This window comes from Petaurus breviceps, unplaced genomic scaffold (genome assembly GCF_028583685.1).
Source record: "Petaurus breviceps papuanus isolate PSGF00001 unplaced genomic scaffold, PetGlider_PUasm1.0 181, whole genome shotgun sequence".
In the NCBI taxonomy this organism is placed as follows: Eukaryota; Metazoa; Chordata; class Mammalia; order Diprotodontia; family Petauridae; genus Petaurus; species Petaurus breviceps.
The window spans coordinates 5,220,561-5,241,416 of record NW_027185784.1 but is presented as its reverse complement, the minus strand read 5'-3'; the positions used below and the strand labels follow the sequence as shown (position 1 = coordinate 5,241,416).

Here is a 20,856-nt window from a genome sequence, read left to right as displayed (position 1 = left end):
TCTCTCTCTCTCTCTCTCTCTCTCTCTCTCTCTCTCTCTCTCTCTCTCTCTCCCCTTCCTTTTGCATCCCTTCCTGCTGTTTTTATGTTTTATAACTCTGGAACTCTGCTCTGTCTCATTTGTTGGCAGCTAACTGAAATTTGTAAGAGGCCCACTTTCTGAAGCAATTCAGAGAGTATAATTATTGTGCATTTCTTATTGCTGCCAGGACACTCTATGTAAGAAGAAAGCTAGGAAAGAAAATAAACCCTTTTGAAATGGTCATGTCCACAGTTGCAAATCCTTGAAGTCCTGAAATCAGAGAATTCTGAAACTGAAGACCAAATTATTAGTGTTGGCAACTTTGGGTCACTTAGTGGGGGTTAGTATTTGTTAGTGAGGCTGTATTTTATTTATGAGTACTTTGTCTCCTCTTGGATGATGCCTTTAAATAAAAACCCAGCCTACTTGTAAGATGATTTCAAAAGGTTATTGAATTGTACTCTTTGAGAGAGAATTTTTTAAAAACTACCCAAGAATTCAGTATGATTTTCTGTTTTATAGGTAGGTCAATCTCGACTTTATTGGTTTCTCTTGTCTGAAAGCTGACACAGGAGGGAGAATAATTCCCTGGGTACAGGAGTATTAATGGCAATATATTTCACTCCTGTGTCTGAAGGACAGCGTACAGAGGGTATATAATCCCAGATCTCTTCCATAAGTGGCTATGCTGAATATTTTAAGATTAATATTTTTACTTAAAAAACATCCAAATTTATTGTCAAAAGGGTATAATCTATTTGCTCTTTAAAATCTTGTTTACAAATCCAGTTAATTTGTGATTTAAAGGTATCATTCCTCAAAAAAACAACTACATCTAAAATACTATTTCACTGAAATAGCTAGGTGGTATAATAGAGCATTAGGCTTAGACTTAAGATCTGGATTTAAGGCCTGATTTAGATAATTAGGTGTGTGCATATGGAAAAGTCCCTTACCCCTCTCTTACCTTCCCTTTCTTTACCTCTAAAATGGAGATAATCAGAGCTGTAGCATTTACCTCCCTGGGATGTTGTGAGGATCAATGAAGGTAATGTACATGAAACACTTTGCAGATTTTCTTATCATCTTTTCCATTGCCCCAATTGTCAATACTGGTGAATTGTTTGTCAGTTCTCAGATTTTTTGATAGCAACTTTTAAAGATGTACAGAAGAATATTTGGGGCAGAGCCAAGATGGCGGAGTAGAAGCAGGAAATTCCATGACCTCCCCCCGCAACCACCTCAATTACCTATAAAATATGAATCTAAACAAATTTTAGAGCTACAGAACCCACAAAGTGACAGAGAGAAACAAATCTCCCTCTGAAGGCAGCCTGGCAGACCAACAGGAAAGGTTCATCATAGCATGCTGGGAGCTGAGCTTAGTGGTTTTGGCTCCAGGGAGGAAGCAGCGGCCAGAGCAAACTCCAGGAGAGTGAATCAACAGAAGCTATGGTGGTTTCCAGACTTTTCAAACCTGTAAACATCAAAAAGTAAGTAAAAAGAGAGTCAGAACTCTGTTGGAAAGGAAGGGCGCGGTCTAGTCCCTGTCCCTGAGGAGAGAGGTGGCAGAGGCATGGCGGCTGCATTGTCTGCCACGTGGCTGCCTCAGGAGCCCCTGGCCTACAGATCGTAGAGGGACAAAGTGACCATTCTGAAGGTAATCACTCTTGCTTTGACCTGCTTGGATCTGGGTTGCTTTCTTGGGCAGTGCTCCTGGGGTAAGAAATGCCACTTTGCCAGTATGATGTCTGTAGAGGGGGCACCCTCCTCAGACCTCTGACAACATTTATGAAAACCACAGCAATCTGAGACAAAGCTCTCCTCTCTGGAAGCAGAGTTCTACTGTAGCAAAAAGCTCAAAAGTCAAGTAATTGACTGGCAATGTGAGCAAGCAGAGGAAGCAAAGCAAACAGACCAATCAAACCTTAGATTCCTTTTTTGGGGGACAAAAAGGATCAAAGCATGGAACAGGAGGAAGACAGCGAAGTCAGAACTCCTGTAAAAGCTTCCGAGAAAAATATGAATTGGTTACAGGCCATGGAGGAGCTCAAGAAGGATTTTGAAAATCAAGTAAGAGAAGTAGAGGAAAAACTGGAAAGAGAAATGAGAATGATACAAGAAAATCATGAAAAGAGAGAACAACCTGACTGAAGAAAATAATACCCTAAAAAATAGACTAACTCAAATGGCAAAAGAGGCCCAAAAAGCCAATGAGGAGAAAAATGCCTTAAAAAGTCAAATCGGCCAGATGGAAAAGGAATTTCAAAAACTCACTGAAGAGAATAATTCCTTCAAAATTAGATTAGACCAAATGGAAGCTAGTGACTTTATGAGAACCAAGATACTATAAAACAGATCTAAACAAATAAAAAAAGAGAAGTCAATGTGAAATATCTCATTGGAAAAACCAGTGACCTGGAAAATAGATCCAGGAGAGATAATTTAAAAATTATTGGGCTACCTGAAAGCCATGATCAAAAAAAGAACCTAGAAATCATCCTTCAAGAAATTCTCAAGGAAAATTACCATGATATTTTAGAACCAGAGGGCAAAATAGAAACTGAAACAATTCAGTAATCACCTCTTGAAAGAGATCCTAAAAAAGAAACTCCTTGGAATATTATAGCCAAATGCCAGAGTTCCCAGGTCAAGGAGAAAATATTACAAGCAACCAGGAAGAAGCAATTTTAGTATTGTGGAAACACAATTAGGATAACACAAGATCTAGAAACTTCTACATTAATGGGTCAAAGGGCTTGGAATATGATACTCTGGAGGTCAAAGGAGCTGGGATTAAAACCAAGAATCACCTACCCAGCAAAACTGTGTATAATGCTTCAGGGGAAAATATGGTCATTCAATGAAATGGAGGACTTTCAAATATTCTTGATCAAAAAACCAGAGCTGAACAGAAAATTTGACTTTAAAATTTAAGAAGCATGAGAAGGTAAAGAGGAAGAAGAAATCATGAGGAACTTATTAAAGTTAAACTATTTACATTCCTTCATGGAAAAATGATAATTGTAACTCATGAGACTCTTCTCAATATGAGGATAGTTGAAGGGAATATATATGTATACATACATATATGTATGTATAGGAGGGTGTATGTGTGAATAAATACCTATGTGAGTGTGTGTATATATGTGTACATGTATACATAGACAGATGGCACAGAATCAGTTGAATAGGAAGGGATAATATCTAAGAAATTAAGAGGTGAGAGAGGAATATAATGAGAGGAGATAGGGAGAGATAGAATAGGGTAAATTATCTTATATAAAAGAGGCAAGACAAAACTGTTACAATGGAGGGGAAGAACAGGAATGCAAAAGGGAATGAGTCAACCTTAACTCTCATTGAATTTGGCTTAAGGAGGGAATACCATACACACTCAGTTGGGTATCTTACCCTACAGGAAAATAGGGGTAAAAGGGATAAGATGGGGGATGATAGAAGGGAGGGCAGATGGTGGGGAGGGTAGTTAGAAGTTACACACTTTTGAAACGCGACAGGGTCCAAGTAGAAAATAGAATAAGTGGGGGACAGGGTAGGATGGAGGGAAATATAGTCATTCTTTCACAATATATCTACTATGGAAATGTTTTGCATAACTACACATATATAACCTATATTGAATTGCTTTTCCTCCCAGTAGGGGTGGGTGATGAGGGAAGAAGGAAAAGAATCTAGAAATCAAAGTTTTAAAATCAAATGTTTATTATATATATATATGAATATTTTTTTACATGACACTGGAAAATAAGATATACAGGCACTGGGGTATAGAAATCCATCTTGCCCTAATAGAAAGTCAGAGGGGGGATGGGGGACGATATGAGAGGGCAGATTAGGGGAATCAGTACAATCACTATTTTGGGGTAGGGATAGGGGAAAGATGGGGAGAAAATCTGTAATTCAAAATCTTGTGGAAATGAATGTTGAAAACAAAAAATAAAATTAAAAAAATGTACAGAAGAAAGAGGGTGATACAGAAATAGGTGTTACTTTGAATTGATTGTAAATGTAGCATCAGAAGAAAACATTATATAAATTTCTGTACTGTGAGAAGTGAGAGACCGAGCAGCACAGTGAAGGGAGCATGGGACAAGGAGCCAAGAGACCTGGGCTCTCTGTGGGTGGAAGAGCCAACCACAAGCTTTTTAGCTAAATTTGTTGTTTGACCTTGGACAGATTCCTTTTCCTAAGGTTATCTTGGATTCCATGTCTTTCATATGGGAATAATAGCACTTCCTACCTCCTCCTTCAGAGTGATTCTAGGGATTGCATCTGCCAGTCAGCTGTTTCTTAAGCACCCATTATATATCTAGGACAACGAAATGACATTCAGATTATGTAACCAGGGCCTTTTGAGAGCAGACAATAAAGGCAGGATGAAACAGAAAACAATTAAGTGCTAAACTTTGTGGTACCGCATGTAAAAGTAATACAAGATCAAATTAGTGAGAAATACGGTGGGATAGAATAATTAGAGGAATATTAATGGAGAAGGTAGGACTTGAAAGCTAAGCAGGGTTTGACTAGGAGATACTCTGTGAAAGTGCTTCAAAGTGTATGGAGCTCTCGCTAAATGGCAGAATATCACCTCATTCTACAGCAAGGGCATTTAAGAGTAAGTTAATGCCCATTTAATGAATAGGGCTCTTTAAGAAGTGAGTCAAGGGATGGCCCCTTTAATTAGAAAAAAAAAGAAAGAAAATGTCAAGCCAGGAAGGAAGACCCTCCTCCTTGCTGTTTCAAAGAGAAACAGTTACCATTGCCATTCACTCTAAGCCAGGAGGGCCCCAAATGCAAGCCTTCAAGTGGAGCTTGGGCAGGGACCTTAATGTGGTCAAATCTATGAGCTTCAGAGTGAATTGAGTTTAAGGTTTTGTGAAAGAAGAAAGCAAGGAAGGAAGGGAGGGAGGGAGGAAGGAGGGGAGGAAGGGTGGGAGGGAGGAAGGAAGGAGGGGAGGAAGGGTGGGAGGGAGGGAGGAAGGAGGGGTGGGAGGGAGGGAAGGAGAAGAGGAAGGGTGGGAGGAAGGGTGGGAGGGAAGGAGGAAGGAGGGGTGGGAGGGAAGGAGAAGAGGAAGGGTGGGAGGGACGGAAGGAGTGTGCTGAGTTACCCAACTAGCTGGGACCCCGTTCAGGTAGCTCACTCTACTCTCAGGTTATGTTTGTCCTCCATTTTCAAAGACATTCTCGCATTGCATCCTGGGTCATCTCCAGTCATCCTGATGAATATCTGGTCATACTGGACCCAGATAGCTCTGGAGGAGAAAGTAAAGCTAGTGACCTTGCCCAGCCCTCCCTCACTAAAACCAAAGTCAACTGCAAGTCACGTCATCATTTTCCTGATGCCATGGTCCTCTTCGAAAACGAAGGACAAACACAACAAAAACAGCAACAATAAGAAGGGCAGGGACAGAACGGCATCTTCCAATACTTTAAAGTTTGATTATCTGAGATAGATATCTCTAGAAAAAGATATTTATAATTGGATTATTGCAAATGAAATAAGTTGCTGGCCAGTAGCATATAATTACGTAGAGGAAAAGCAAATATAATAATTGAGACAACACAAAACCTAGAATTAAAAACTTGGATTAAAATTACATAATTATCATAATGCTTTAGAAATGCTTTCAAGCATTGCTCTGTATGGGACCAATAATAAAGAAGGCTGTGTTCATTTAGAACGACACTTTTTGATTTCTAATTCATCAGTCCTAAATGTTTTATTACTTTATAATTAGGTTATTTCCATTCCACTTCAAAGTGCTTAATAGGTTTCAAATTAATTCTGTTAGTTTTAAAATAAATCACTTAATTTTAGATTTATATTTTAATAATCCACATCACTTATGATTTCTGAGATTTGATGTTTTCTTGAGACTAGTCCTGAGAATGTGGGATTTTAAAACTTCCTTCCTAGCTATGAATCTCCTTTTAGTTTGTCCTTTAGCTGATTAACATTGTTAATTACATGTTCTAAAAGGATGGAAGAAAATGTCATAATTATTGAAAAATGTAAAATATTATTTTAAAAAGTTTTTTTCATTGTAAAATTACCTAATCTGATACTTCCAAAAAGAAATTTGAATGGAAAATTGCAAATATAACTTGAAATCTTTTTTTTTTTCAGTAATATAACTTTATATCCATCTCCATTTAGCTTTTTTAAACACCCATCCAAGGGCAGCTAGGTGCCACAGTGGGTAGAGTGCTGGGCCTGAAGTCAGGAAGACTCTTCTTCCTGAGTTTAAATCTAGTCTCAGGCACATACTGACTGTGACTGTAGTTTCTATAAGTGTAAAATGAGCTGGAAAAGGTAATGGCAAACCACTCTGGTATCTTTGCCAAGAAAACCCAAATGGGGTCACAAAGAATAGGACATGTCTGAAAAATGACTGAACAACAAAATACCCACTCTTTTCTTCTATCATTCTTATTTACACTTAACAGAGTAACAAATTCAAGATTGGCAAAGTATTATCAAAAACAAAGCATCCTTTAATAAGGGACAAAGCTATTAAAAATAGTCTCTAGTCAACCAGCAAATATGTTCCACTTCAAAACAATTATCAAGTAATTTCATGAATCAATCTCTTGACCTCTCGTAGCCTATTTTTAGGTAAATTATACCTAAGGAAAAAATTAACCTGTTAGTACTTTGGGTATATCCTCTGTGAAGGATTTATGGAGAGAATATAGACAAGCAGCACACTAAATGAGAAACCATCTATAAGTTGCAATGATCAAGAGGAAGAGAAACCCATATCAATGAGAACATGCATATATGTGTAATATGTATATATATTATATATGTACACATGTGTTGCGGGCGTTTGCCCTCACAACAGATCTAGACGACTAGCCCCACGGCCCTCTCACTTACCCATCCCGGGTCTTCGGTCGTCACCGGCCCCTCACGGGGAAAAAACACCAGACAGAAGGCGGAGGAGTGAAGCGGGGTGGTTTATTCTTCAACAGTTACATGGCGGGGGGGAGAGAGAGAGAGAGAGAGCGCCCTCTCACACAAGAAAATATATAGCGAATCCGAGCCAATCACATCGCAGTTTTACATTTATGGCCTCATATGGTGATCACCTCATGGCCTTATATGGAGATCACCCCATCAAGCTTATACATATTCATTTAAGCAACCATGGCACTGCCCATAAACCCCTCCCCCTCCCCCATCACACATGTGTTTATATATACATATATATGCACCCACATTGCAGTATCACAGTATCTAATTAATGTAAAACATGTCATGTGGTGTTTTTTTAAATGCATAAACAAGTAATTTGGGTTTTTTTTTTTTGCACTGAGTATTTTTAGTCCTTAATCCATTCAGTTCATCTGTTTATCTCTTTCCTCTCCACCTCCCAATCCCAAAACCATGTATGAATGCACACACAAACAGTCAGTGGAAGGTATGAGAGTCTTAAGCAGAATCACTTCTTTCCCTCTCTTCATAGTTTATTACATCTAACAAACTGTTGATCTGCTACATTGGTTGCTACTAAAATAGGGTTGATTTGGCAAATCATGTTCTCTAGAGGATGTTTTCTCCTAAACATTCTAGTTTTTATGATAGGGCCAATGATGTATTTTTTTTTTACTGCTTCACACTGTTTCCTTGGAAGAAGTTTCTACATTGTTTCTATCACATTTTCCAAAATTTGTAGTCCATAATATTTCATATTCCTATTCTATGAAAATTTCAAAATTGTATAGACTCATCTATGCATTAGGATATTCCTTTAAGTGTGTCAAGATTTTCTGAGCTATTCTCTGTTGGACTTCTTTTCCATGGTACAAGCAATTCATTATAGTGTTTAAAATTTAGGTTGATATCTCATATCTCATTTTGGGCAGAAATCCAGCGGCTGATGAGTTGAATGGCAATGTCTTGGACAGTATCTGCCAAAATTGGATATCTAGGGACTGAAGGATTCTTACTGTTCCTATATCGTAATCATACTAGTTTTTAAACATTTGAAACATAGTTTCCTCACTTTGGTAGATGGATTACTCCATATAGTCCTTTTTAAATTCACCATACCATGCATTGTAACAACTCATGAAAGCAAATAAAAGATTTTTTTTTCTTTTTTAAAATTTTATTTATTTTATTCTGAACTTAAGAAGAAAAATAAGCATTTCCTTAACATAGTTAGAATAGAAAAAAAGATGATTATATATGAAACTGCAAATCTATTATGTATAACTTGTTATTGTTTTAACATATATATATATATATTAAAGTTATCATGTAACTTTCTTTTTTTTCCCTTTTCTTTCCTCCATCAGTCCTAGAGATGGCTACCATTATACACAACTTTGTATGTTGTGTGTATGTATACATGTAAAACCATTCTATTTATCAGTTAACATACTACTATTTATCAGTTCTTTCTCTGGATGTAGATAACATCTTCCTTCAAAAGTCTTTTTGTAGTTAATTTGTGTATTTATAATAGTCAAAATTACTTAGTCACTCAAATTTGTTTTTAAAACAAATTGTTCTTACCATATGTACAGTGTTCTTTTGGTTCTGCTCATTTCACTCTTCATTATTTTGTGCAAGTCTATCCATGTTTTCTAAAATCATTGTGCTCATAATTTCTTATAGTACAGTAGCATTCCATCACAATCATATACCTCAACTTGTTCAGCCATTCCGCAAATGACAGGCATCACTGCAATTTCCAGTTCTTTGCTACCACAAAGAGAGCTGCTATAAATATTTTAGAAGATATAAGTTCTTTTCCTTTTTCCTCAATCATCTGGGGAAACAACTATTAGTGCTATTGCTCAGTCAAAGGGTATAGGCAGTTTAATTTTTGTACAAATAAAACAGATGTAGCCTAGATCAGAATGAAAACAGAAAATTGGGGAAAATTTTATAGACAGATTCTCAGATAATGATCTCATGTCTCAAATAGATAAAGAAATTTGTCAAATCTACAAGAATACAAGTCATTCCCAATTGATAAATTGTCAAAAGATATGATCTGCCAATTTTCTGATGAAAATATCAAAATAATTTATAGTCATATGAAAAAATGCTCTAAATAATTATTGATTAGAGAAATGCAAATTAAAACATCGAGATATCATTTTATACCTATCATATTGTTCAAAATGGTTTGAGGGGGAGAGTGACAAATGTTGGAGGGGATATGGAAAAATTGGGACACTGATTCACTGTTGGTGAAACTGTGAACTGATCTAGCCATTTTGGAGAGCAATCTGGAATTATGCCTAAAGAGTTATTAAACTGCCAAATAAAAGATTAAAAACTAATTTTAGTACTTAACACCATTTCTAACTTCGACATTTCTGTGTTCTTAGATATCTTTAATTCATTCTTTTAATTATAATTGATGTTCTTATCAGTGATTGTGTTCACGTTAACATGATATTTAGGTAATCTTTTGGTTGGTAGCGACAGAAAAGGCACCTTCAATCTTTAATGAATTAGTATTAATGCAAATAAATGTATTTTTGAAGTGTTCAGCTCCAAAGAAGTGGATATCGTTTGATAACAATGAAACATTAATGGACACACAATATACTATCAGAGCCAGAGAGCTGCAGGATATCTATAACTGCATTATAATTAAAAACATCTGTGATGATGAGAGACTCGATGTCCTGTTGACACTGAAACATACTGTAAAGGTACTTTTCTCTTTGATTTTGGGGTAGAAGGAATGTTTTGACTGAATCCTAATGAAAAACCAAAATATCTCAAAGTCAGTAATTATTAAAGTGATTAATAGATTCATTATATGAATGGAATCTTATTTTTTTATCTTTTCTTACTTAAATTTGGCAGATTATGGTTTTGTGGTTTCACAATTAGTGTCCATTGAGACTTAAATTGTACTTTCATCTTTTTCTTCTATAATATATTTGTATTTAATTCACATTATGGCATAATTCTAAATACGTTATTCAGAAGTAGGAAGATAAACAATATAAGCAAAAGACACCGAACTAATGCCATCAGAACCAAGCATGTGTAGAAGAGCAGGTGGGGACCAACCCAGCGGTAGTGCATGTGTATTGGGGATATTGAGATTCACCCATTGGTTGGTGGAGTCACATATCGCTAATTGTCCTATGTGTTCTTTTGTCCAATTTATCTCTTTCTTTCTTTTTGTTTTCTCTTGCTCTGCTCATCTGAGTTGCTGTTATCTTTTGCATTACCATGTTTATCCTGATCATCTATCTTCTTTTTAATGATTTTCTCTTCTTTCCTGATATTTTCTTATTCATACACTCTCATATTAAAACACAAGTGTTAGTTTCTTTTAAAAAATATTCTGCATGATAGATCAGTAATGAAATGATCTTAATAAAATCTATCAAAGAACTTTTTTTTCTTCTATAGGAACATGAATGTAAACTGACCCAGGACATCTTAGAATTGATTGACCGAGAGGTTGATCTTATGATGAGAGGAGTTAAAAGCTGTAATCTTGAAGGACTCAGAAAAAGAATAGCTACACTATTTCTTCAGTACATTAAAACACCCTTGTTTAATCCTGAAGTCGCCAGGTACCTTAAGGTATTTTTCTGCTTTTTCTATATTATCTTCTCTACTTTTTCATCTATACATGGAAAAATTTAAAATTACTGCAGGATTGTTTTTGAACAGCATGAACACTTAACAGTGAAACCTACTTAGAGGGTAGACCTTTAGTACATCAATAACTAGATGTTTTGCCCAGGCTAGTGGGAAGGTTAAAGTTAGGTTAGAGTTCTTCATTGAATTTTTGTTTTTTTTTTTACCAAATTCAACCAGGAATACTGTTGGCCTCCTAAAATAAGACTGTACTATTGTGAAAATGACCAGTGTGTAACCTAGTAAGATAGAGGTAGAGATATCAAACTTGTGGTCTGCCTGCAAAAGTTCTAAGTGCAGCCTGAACTGGATTAAAATGTAATTGGGAAATATTTAACAAAATAAATATAGTACAGCATAGATAATGTTAATTTGTGGTTTTCTAATTCAGTATGCCACAAAAGGAATATGATTTTATTTGAGTTTGATACCACAGTTCCAGGGGATCCCAGGAAGTAAGGTAAAAAGGCCTCTGAACACCTGAACTAGCTATAATAAAGCTAAAACCTATGAGCAGTATCCCATAGGCTAAGCCCAGAGGCTCTCAGAGCCTATATTTAACAAATTTGTTTATCTAGATTCTCAGCACATGGCAGGACAGAAGCAGCAAGTTCGAAACAGAATAACAGTTAAAAAAAGGCAAAAACAACAACAATGAGATATAACATCTATCATTGAAGGAGACTTAAATTAAAGAAGCCAATCCAAAACTGTGCCTGAAATTATTGGATAACTTCATAATCATGATCCTCAGTCATCAAAAAGAAATCAAATTTTATTGAGTGGTCTTTTTCATAAGGCAGAGATTAACTCTGCATAACATAGTGGAAAAGGAAACTATATTAAGAGCCAGGAGATGTATGTCTAATCATGGCTCTGCCATTAACTGCCTTAGTCCTTGGGCAGGTCATGGATTTCTCTGGTCTGTAGTTGCTCCATATGTAATATGTTAGAGCTGAACCTGAGAGAGCCTCAGTGATGCTTAGAGCTCTGAAAATTCTATGATTGTAATAAATTAATCACATTTATTATATGATCATATACATATTATACATATACATCATATACATATACATATACAAATTCTATGATCCTAATACATTAATCACATGAAAAATGGTAACATTTTTTCCAATATTTTGAGGAGGCAGGCCTTAATTGTTTTATAAGTTATGTTTTATGCAACACCTTACTGATGCTAGATAGGTAAGGCATTCATTGGTCACAAGGCCCTTCCTTGTGAATTCAGGAAGAGGTTACTGAGGTAAGAGAATTAGGTGGACATGTGGCCTCATCGGTGTGGCTGTTTTGTCCCAGCCCGTCCTCACCTTTTGTCCTCTTTAAGGCACCAAAATCCTTTCCCTCATCCTTTTAAGGTCTCCAGTGTGGCTTTAGTGTGCCTTTTTATCACATGACTGGCCCACTTCTTTTTCTGGTCATCTGTAGGAGCACAGATAATAAAACTTAAAGGAGCCTTTATGTTCTCTACTGTGTCTTTGCCGTTCCTATTTGTGTTCAGGTCATGGATACCAACCACTTTGCATCTTTCTTTTACCCTTTCCAAAACAGGAAAGATACCTTCATCCCATGAGCCATTTTAATTCAGGTAAACATGATTTCTGTTTGAACAAAAAATGTTTATCACATGTCCTTTACAAAAAATTATCAGTGAAATAAAATTCATTACCTTGCATGCTGGAGAGTGTTAATTATATAATTTCCTAAGCAGAGAGTGGGAAAAATACTTCATTCTTTATTCTCCATTCAGATTCTTTGTACTTGTCATTTACAGTGTCATTGTCAGTAGCTACAGAGTTTTGTGAAGAATCAGTAAGTGTTCATTAGAGAAATTTTGGAGGATTAAATCTTGCAGTTTTTCCCCAGTCACTTTCTATCTGAAACTTAGGCTCTTGGACACTTAGGTGTAGTTACTAGACCCCAGAAGGGCATGGGTGGCAGCCTTTATCCTGATATGTAAAACCCTGGAAGGACACAGAGGACCCTGCGGCTCTGCAAGGAAGAATTGTGCTTATTAGTTTTAATGAAGTCCCCTGATATTCTTAGTCCTGTGTCATGCCCACAAAACAGGAAAATACAGACCTTTTCCCAAGGTCACTTCACTAACTAATCAGCAGAGTTAGAAATGGACTCAGAAATTTTGTCTCTTGTCTTTGTTCTAATTCCTAGAACTATTTTCTTACCTACAAATTAATTGATTAAGGTTTTAAATTGATAGACAACTTTTCCTCTCAAGAACAAAGGTATTGTGCAAATAAATTTTAAATGAGCATTATCCTGTTGGAAGATGAAGGATCTATAAGAAAGGAGTAGAGGAGGAGAAAAGTGAAAGATGTTGAGAAATGGAAGAAAGCATTGGGATTCAGTGAACTATTTTAACCCTACATGAGACAGCACAAAATATCCTAATATTAATTCCTATTCCCTTCTCCAAGAAGAGATACTTTATAGAATACTTCACATTACATAAATGTCTAGTGGAGCAAGCTCAAACTGTGCTCTCACTTGGTCTCTTGAGGGACCAGTCAGTGTTGATTAAGATCTGTAGGATGTCTTAATCTTTTTTTGTGTCCAAGGACCTGTTGGCAGTCAGGTGAAGGCTTGGGTCCCCTTTTCAGAGTAATGCTTTTAAGTGTGCAAAGTAGCATATGTAGGATTACCAAGGAAACTGAGGAGTAGTGAAAATAAAGATGTAGTGTTTTTCTTATCCAAGTTTACAGACTCATTCAGTCTATTCATGCACCCCATGGCAGGGAGGAATCTGTAGATTTCAGATTAAGAAACCTGGGGTAGGGAATTCTGAAAAGATAGGATATTCACAGTCCTTCTTTCTGATATTCTAAGCAGCTTATTCTACACAGAGCCATTGAGTCAACTTGTTAAATGCATCATTTCCTGTCCCCTACTCCTCTGAAATCCTTAAATGACCGATTTCCCCTGAGTTAATGTTATTGCCCTCATAGGTAGACCAGACTGGTTGGAGAGGTGATTGAAATAACTAGATCATGAGGTTGATAGTCTTGTTATTTATGCTGTCTAGACATGGTCTCATTAGAATAAGTAATGCTCAATATGGTGTGCTGTTGGAAATGCAGAATCTATGCTGTCTCTTTACACACACACACACACACACACACACACACACACACACACCCCACACACATACAAAGACTTCCTACAAGTTAGGAGACAAGAATTCTAGCCCTTTCGCTGATTAACTTAAAGACCATGAACCTTGTTACTCTGTTTGCAGGATGGCCTTAGCTTTATTGTCTCCCAAGCATAGAGTGGGAAGAATGTTTTATCCTTTAGTAACCTGTATGTGTTTTCTTCCTAGTATCTCATACACAGAGGCAGTCAATATGTGCCTGTTGGAGAAGAGGAACTGTCTAACTTTTTCCATTTGCATACCCATTGCTTTAAACAATGCTTTGCCCATAGTAAGAACTTAATAAATGCTTTGTCATTTATTCATTTGTGACAACCTCTATAATCTAGGATAATTTACTTAATTTCTTTGAGTCTGTTTTCTTATTTGTAAAATGGAAATATTTATACCTCCCATCCATTAAACAGAAGATTATTGTGAATATCACAAGAAGGATATGTAAAAGCATTTCAAAAATTATAAGACATTTTGTAAATGTATCAAATTATTCCTAAAATAGAATGTATTTCCATATTAACTTCACAGAAATTTGTTTTCTTATTCAATTGGTGACAGATTCCTTTCTCTAAAGTATTTAAGCAGTTATACTTTTTGAAATATAATGCTTTAGTATCTAGTTTTAAATTTAAAAAAATTCCTAGAGCTGCAAATATTGTTAAACATCATTTTAATATGCAAACTATCATTACACACATACACACACACACACACACACACACATATATATATATATATAGCTTCTTAAGATTTTTATCTTATTTAAATTATCAGAGATAGTAATGAAACAAGTGGTTTGAAATAAAATTGAAATCTTCCCATTTTTCTACTTAGGTTCCTCAAGACCCGACAAAGTTTTACAAAAACATCTACTTTTGTCGCAGTTGTGAGATGTATTTGCCATCTACAGAGTTCTCCATTTCGTCTACTTCATACCATGTTAGCAGATGTCGTCAGTGCTGTATGCTTGACAATGAAGCCCGACAACGTGAAGCATTTTTGAAATACAAGTTTTTACTCAAACAGCTCTATCAATCAGAAGCTGATTATGAAGATGATTCTAAGATTGCTTTCCTGATGCAGGTATGATCTGTATTATCCCTTAGTGAGTGATCATAGAGATGATTGTCTCTCTTTGGCTCTGTACATAGCATTTTGAAATGGAGTGATAGTAACACCCATCAAGAACACTGAGAAGTGAGAAACAGCATTCTTGGTTTTTCACCAAGTAGATTGGTTATGTGTATAGTTCTAGAGAAGTGTACAAAATCTTGAACCACTTTCTTTATTCCTTCATTCTGAAGGAATAGCTGTAGGCATGATTTCCTCTATATAATATGGTGATCTTTGTTCTATACTTTTGCATTATATAGACTTAGGCCTTCTTGTGTTTTGAGAACTGATTGTCTCAGACCCAGAAAACCAAACTTCAAGAAGGAAGATAGCTTTTGCTTGGCAAAGTGACGGCGATTCATGAAATAGGCTTATTTTTCAAATCCTCACTAACATTAAGTAGACTTTACTCTTTGGAAGTAAACTACTTGCTACGTGTGAGATGAAGTAATACACTGTAGTAATTAATTGCTGCAGGAAATACATTACATCTTATTCTGTATACCCTTGATGTATTCATTCATTTCACATAAATTAGTATTTGATCAAGTCAAGGCTATTGGCAAATGATTGATTTATCTAATCATGTAGACTTAGTCATAGTGGCACTAAAGTATGGTCAGAGAATCACAGAATTTCATAATTTCAAGGAACTTCAGCAGTCATTTAATCCAACCTGTGCCTAAAGAAAAGAAAAGAAATAGCCTCGACAACATACCCAGCAACTGGTCATTTGACTGGAGGTCGCCCAGTCTCCAGAGACAGGGAACCCACTTTCTCCTGAGGTGCCCCCTTCCAGTTTTGCATGGCTCTGATTATTGAAAGTTTTTTTCTCAAATCAAGTCTAAATTTGCCTCTTTGTAATTTGTACATATCACTCCTATTTTTGTGGTCTGAGGCTGAGCAAAATATATCTCAAGGCTTCCTATTTCCTCTAGGTTTAAATACTATTTGCAGTTGAAATGTCTAACCTCTAGTCTTAGAATTTTATTAGATTATGATCTTCTCAACAGCTGTTTTTCATCATTATATCACCAGGACCTAACACCATGCCTGGCATGAAATAAATGTTTGGATTGACTTGGACAGAGAATAAAGATAAATGGTGCTTGAATCTGAAAACCTGACCTCATTAGCACTCTATTCCAACAAACAACTGAGCTCACTGTATCACACATTGAAAAGTAAATAAAACCCAAGGCAAACTTTCCTATTGTATGTTTACATGCCTAGGATTTTGTAAATCTCAATGTTAGCCCAAAGAGCAGAAGATGTAGCAGAAACACAGTAGTTATCTTCAAGTATTTAATGCAGGGTTATCACATGAAAGGAGAGTGAGCATCCATTTATTCCTTTCATTTGTAAAACATTGTGTCTGCTCTATGCAGACACTGTGCAAGGCAGTAGGGATTTTGTAGAGACAAAACAAAAATCAAATCCTGCCCTCAAGTAGCTTCCTCTCTGTTGGGAAATACAGCATTTAAAGCAGAGAATACAATATAATTTAAGGAGAGAGAAAGCATTGACAACAAGACCAATAAAGATTTCCCAAGGAAGCAATTTTTTCCCTAATAAACAGAGATAAGGAGGAAGTACATTCCAGGCAAAAGGGACAATCTAGATGAAGACTTGAAGGCAGGACATGCAATGCTGATTTAAGGGAAAATCAAGTAATAGAGTTTGGCTGGACTGGAGGGCATGTCTCAGAGAGTCTTGGGAAATAAAGGTGGAGAGGTCTACTTAAGCCACACTGGGAAGTTTGCCTTGGAATGCCAAACACATGCAGCAGTGCCTTGCATGGAGTAGACACTTAATAAATGCTTTCCAAATGAATAAAGGAATGAATGGATTCTCACTTTTCTTTCATGTGATAACCTTGCATTAAATACTTTTCAGCATTCAGTACAGTGAGCTCAGTTGTTCATTAGTGTAGAGTGCTAATGAGGTCAGGTTTTCAGATTCAGGCCCCATTTATCTTTATTCTCTGTCCAAGTCAATCCAACATTTATTTCATGCCAAGTATGGTGTTAGGTCCTGGTGATATAAAATTGAAAAACAGCTCTTGAGGAGATCATAATTTAATAAAATTCTAATATTAGAGACCTAATTCCTGGTTAGACATTTCAACATTTGCTAATAGCCACAAAGGAGACCTGATAGGAGAGTTTTAGTGAAAATCTATAACCATTATTGGATATATACATCGTGAAAAGTGGGTTCTAAAAATCAAGTTCATAAAGAGATGGTGAGGAAAGTATTGCTAGCAAGTTAAGTGGAAAAAGGTCAAAGTCACTTAGCTCAGTATGAGTCTACAGGGCCAAAGATGCAAATACTACCCTCACATATGTTACATTTTATATGAGTATAACTTTAATCATAAAAGATTTAATTCATCTGATTATTTTTCTATCATAAAATGAGAATAAAACACTTATTATAGCTTCATAAGAAATGGGAGAAAACACAAAAATGAGAATAAAATAAGTATTTTGAAATTAGTTTCAAAGTTATTATGCAGAGCCTTCTAGCTTTGTAATAGGCAAAATAAATTTATAAACAAAGATGTTGATTCCTAATTATTTTATTCCATACAAGTACAATTTGTGTAGTATAACAATTTGTGTAGTTCATATATAATGATAAAATTCATTTATAACAATAACATTTATTACCTATTGGCTACAAACGTGTACTAGTTAAGATAAAAAGAAACTCAGGATATAGAGAAGGAAAAAATTTCTGCTCAGAGGAAGTATTTGATCATTGACTAGTCTCTCTAGATTGTCTGTGAGGTGCATTATCCCTAATAGTGGGTTCAGCCACAGAAAATAATTAGCTCTATTTTTGTTAGAATCATTTCTAGCATGATATGTTTTTGTCAGAAACCTCTTGAAACTTTTTCTATTTCGAAATTATTTGTTCTTTTCATCATATAGCAGATCTTCTGATCTTCCTAGCAATTTTCATTTTGACACTTTTAAAAAATCAGTATTTTTGATTTAAAAATGTATACATAACAGTTCAACTTAGTTTTTATATTTTGGCACAACATTAATGCAACTAACTAGAAAGAAGGAAGATGAACCAAACATATACTTGGAGAATGATTAAAAATATATAGTAGATTAAGAACTCAGATTGCAGCCTTTCAATTTTTCACCATATTCACTGTGACAGTGTATTTTCTGATTTTTCGTAACAACCAGGGTGTTCAGGTTTCATTTAATATTTTATATTAATTTATTGCATTTAATATATATTGTATTATCTGCTGCTATTATACTATAGGTGGACACAGTTTTTGAAAAGTCTATTTTGTTAATTTTGTGATTTTTTTTGAGCTGATCTCAAAAGAGATCATTATAGGAACATAGGTTTAGAAGAAACCTTTAGAAGTCATTGGGTTCAACCTCATTTTCCAGGTGAGAAAACTGGTTAAGTGTTTAAGACGTTAAGTGACTTGGAGAGCGCTACATAGATAATGTGTTGGAGACAAGCTTTGAACCTACATCTTAGATTTCTGTTATCTTGTCCTAAGATTTTTGAAGTAAATAATAGTTTGAAGTTTTTCCATATTTCTAATGTGTCACAATTGAGTCTTCATATGAATTCTATATTTGTATTGCTAAACCTAGTAGAATGAGATATAAAGCCACATTTTCATTCATTCATTCATTTGAAACTGCTTATTGTCAGGCAGATAAAAATCATTAAAAATTTAAATATATTTGAATTTTAATTAACAAAGATCTTAACTATTAAAAAGGTAGAATGAAAGCTAATTTATGAAGAAGGAAATATAAAAAGGGTCAATGAGTGAATGATTACTTTAAAAATCTTGGTAATAGCTTTCACATGGACAGTAATTTTTTTTTTTTACTTTTTTGAATTTTGCATGGCTAAGTAGGATCTAGGTAATCCAGATTACAGGTTATGGACTGGGGCATCCATATCATTCATGGGAATATATTTTTTTCCTCGTGGGCCTCTTGAGAAAATAACATTACACCTGTAATGATCAATTTAAATTTTTAGAGAGATAAAGTATTCTAATTATTTATTTTAAAAATTAAGGACAATGGAGAAGAGATTAAAAAAACAGCTAAACACAGGAAGGATAAAGTCTTTATTTAAAACGTGAAGAGTAATAGATATGGATTTTTGTTTTATATTGTGGTGAGGAAAGAATAAAGAAATTGAAATTATATCAGAGTAAATTATCACTTAACACTACCTTTAAATGTTAAGATTTTCCCTATTAATTAATACTATTAATAATCCTTTCTACCCTGAGAAGATGCTTATCTAATTTTCTTTTCAAATTTCAATATGTAGTTTTGAAATAAAGATTTATTTTCCTACAAAATTTTGAAGATCTTTTAGTGTGTAAGGAAGTAAATTAGATCTTAGATAATTGTAAAACTTTTAAAAGATGTCAGGTTAATTGCTGACCAGTTTGAATAACTCTTTGATATTTTAATGTTCTTATATTGCCTTGTCTTTGTTCTTTGAGACATTAGAGTAGTCTCATTCTTCCAGGCCAGAAGGTTATAAAATATTATTATATTAGTTATTAGCTTTATAAGACTGATCTGCACATGTATTAAAGATATCCTTGAGGAAAAGATGAGATGCAAGCAGATAGAATTTTGCAAATGAGTTTTACAAGTGAACCACATCTTCATAGTCACAAACTGACTGAAAGGTAGAGATAATATAAAATGTTTGTTGAAAAACATATAAAACATTTATTTTTGTAAAGTAAAATGCAACTATCAAAACTCAAGATGTATATCACGATAGATATAATAGATATATTTGTTCCACAATTCTCTGATTTTAAGTGAGGTATAAAACAGAGATGTATATTCACCAAAAGTGTTTGCCACTGTTGTGAAGGATGTCCAGAACAGGAGACTTCAAATGAAAGAAAGATTCCCTAAAGTTATCTATAGTCACATGAAAAAATGTTCTAAAGCACCACTGATTAGAGAAATGTAAATTAAAAGAGCTCTGAGGTACCACATCACATCTATCAGATTGGCTGATATGACAAAAAAAGGGAAATAATAAATGTTGGAGAAGACGTGGGAAAATTAGAACACTAATGCATTGTTGGGGGAGCTGTGAACTGATCAAACCATTCTGGAGAACAATTTGGAACTATGGCCAAAGGGCTATAAAACTGTACATACCCTTTGATCCAGCAGTACCACTACTAGGTCTGTATCCCAAAGAGAGCATAAAAAAGGAAAAAGGAACCACATGTACAAAAATATTTATAGTAGCTTTTTGTGGTGGCAAAGAATTGGAAATTGAGGGGATGTCCACCAAATGAAGAATGACTGAGCAAATTGTGTTATGTGAATGTAATGGAATATTATTGTTCTATAAGAAATGATGAGCAGGAAGATTTCAGAAAAACCTAGAAAAACTTACATGAACTGATGCTGAGTGAAGCAAACAGAACCAAGAGAACATTGTACACAGTAACAGCAACAGTGTGATGACCAGCTTTGACAGACTTAGCTTTTCTCAGTAATACAGTCATCTAAGACAATTCGGCTGTCCACATCATAACTATGGAGTCTGAATGCAGATCGAAGCATATGATTTTCTCTTTTTATTACTTTCTTGTGGTTTTTCCTTTTTCTTCTGATTCTTCCTTGTATCAGCAATGCCATATTCACAATGCCTATAGAGATTACAAATATGCTGATATAATTATCCATCACAAAATACATCAGGTTTGCCATTTGGGGAAGTAAACTAGAAAATTTATTAAGATACCAAAAGACTGAGTCCCAAAACCAGAAAGTGAAAGCCATCAGAGTAGTTATGATATTGGCACAGATAGATAAAGTAGAAAGCACCCACATTCTCAAGCCTT

At 35.1% G+C, this 20,856-nt stretch overlaps 1 protein-coding gene across 1 annotated transcript in view; it reads left to right on the top strand.

Annotated features, from left to right (window-relative positions):
* IQUB (IQ motif and ubiquitin domain containing) overlaps positions 1-20,856 on the top strand; it is a 118,171-nt gene that overhangs the window by 73,448 nt on the left and 23,867 nt on the right. The window contains exons 9-11 of the mRNA XM_069087111.1: positions 9,550-9,720; positions 10,436-10,612; positions 14,688-14,936. Coding sequence (XP_068943212.1) covers positions 9,550-9,720; positions 10,436-10,612; positions 14,688-14,936 — 597 coding nt within the window. The remainder of the gene's footprint in view (positions 1-9,549; positions 9,721-10,435; positions 10,613-14,687; positions 14,937-20,856) is intronic.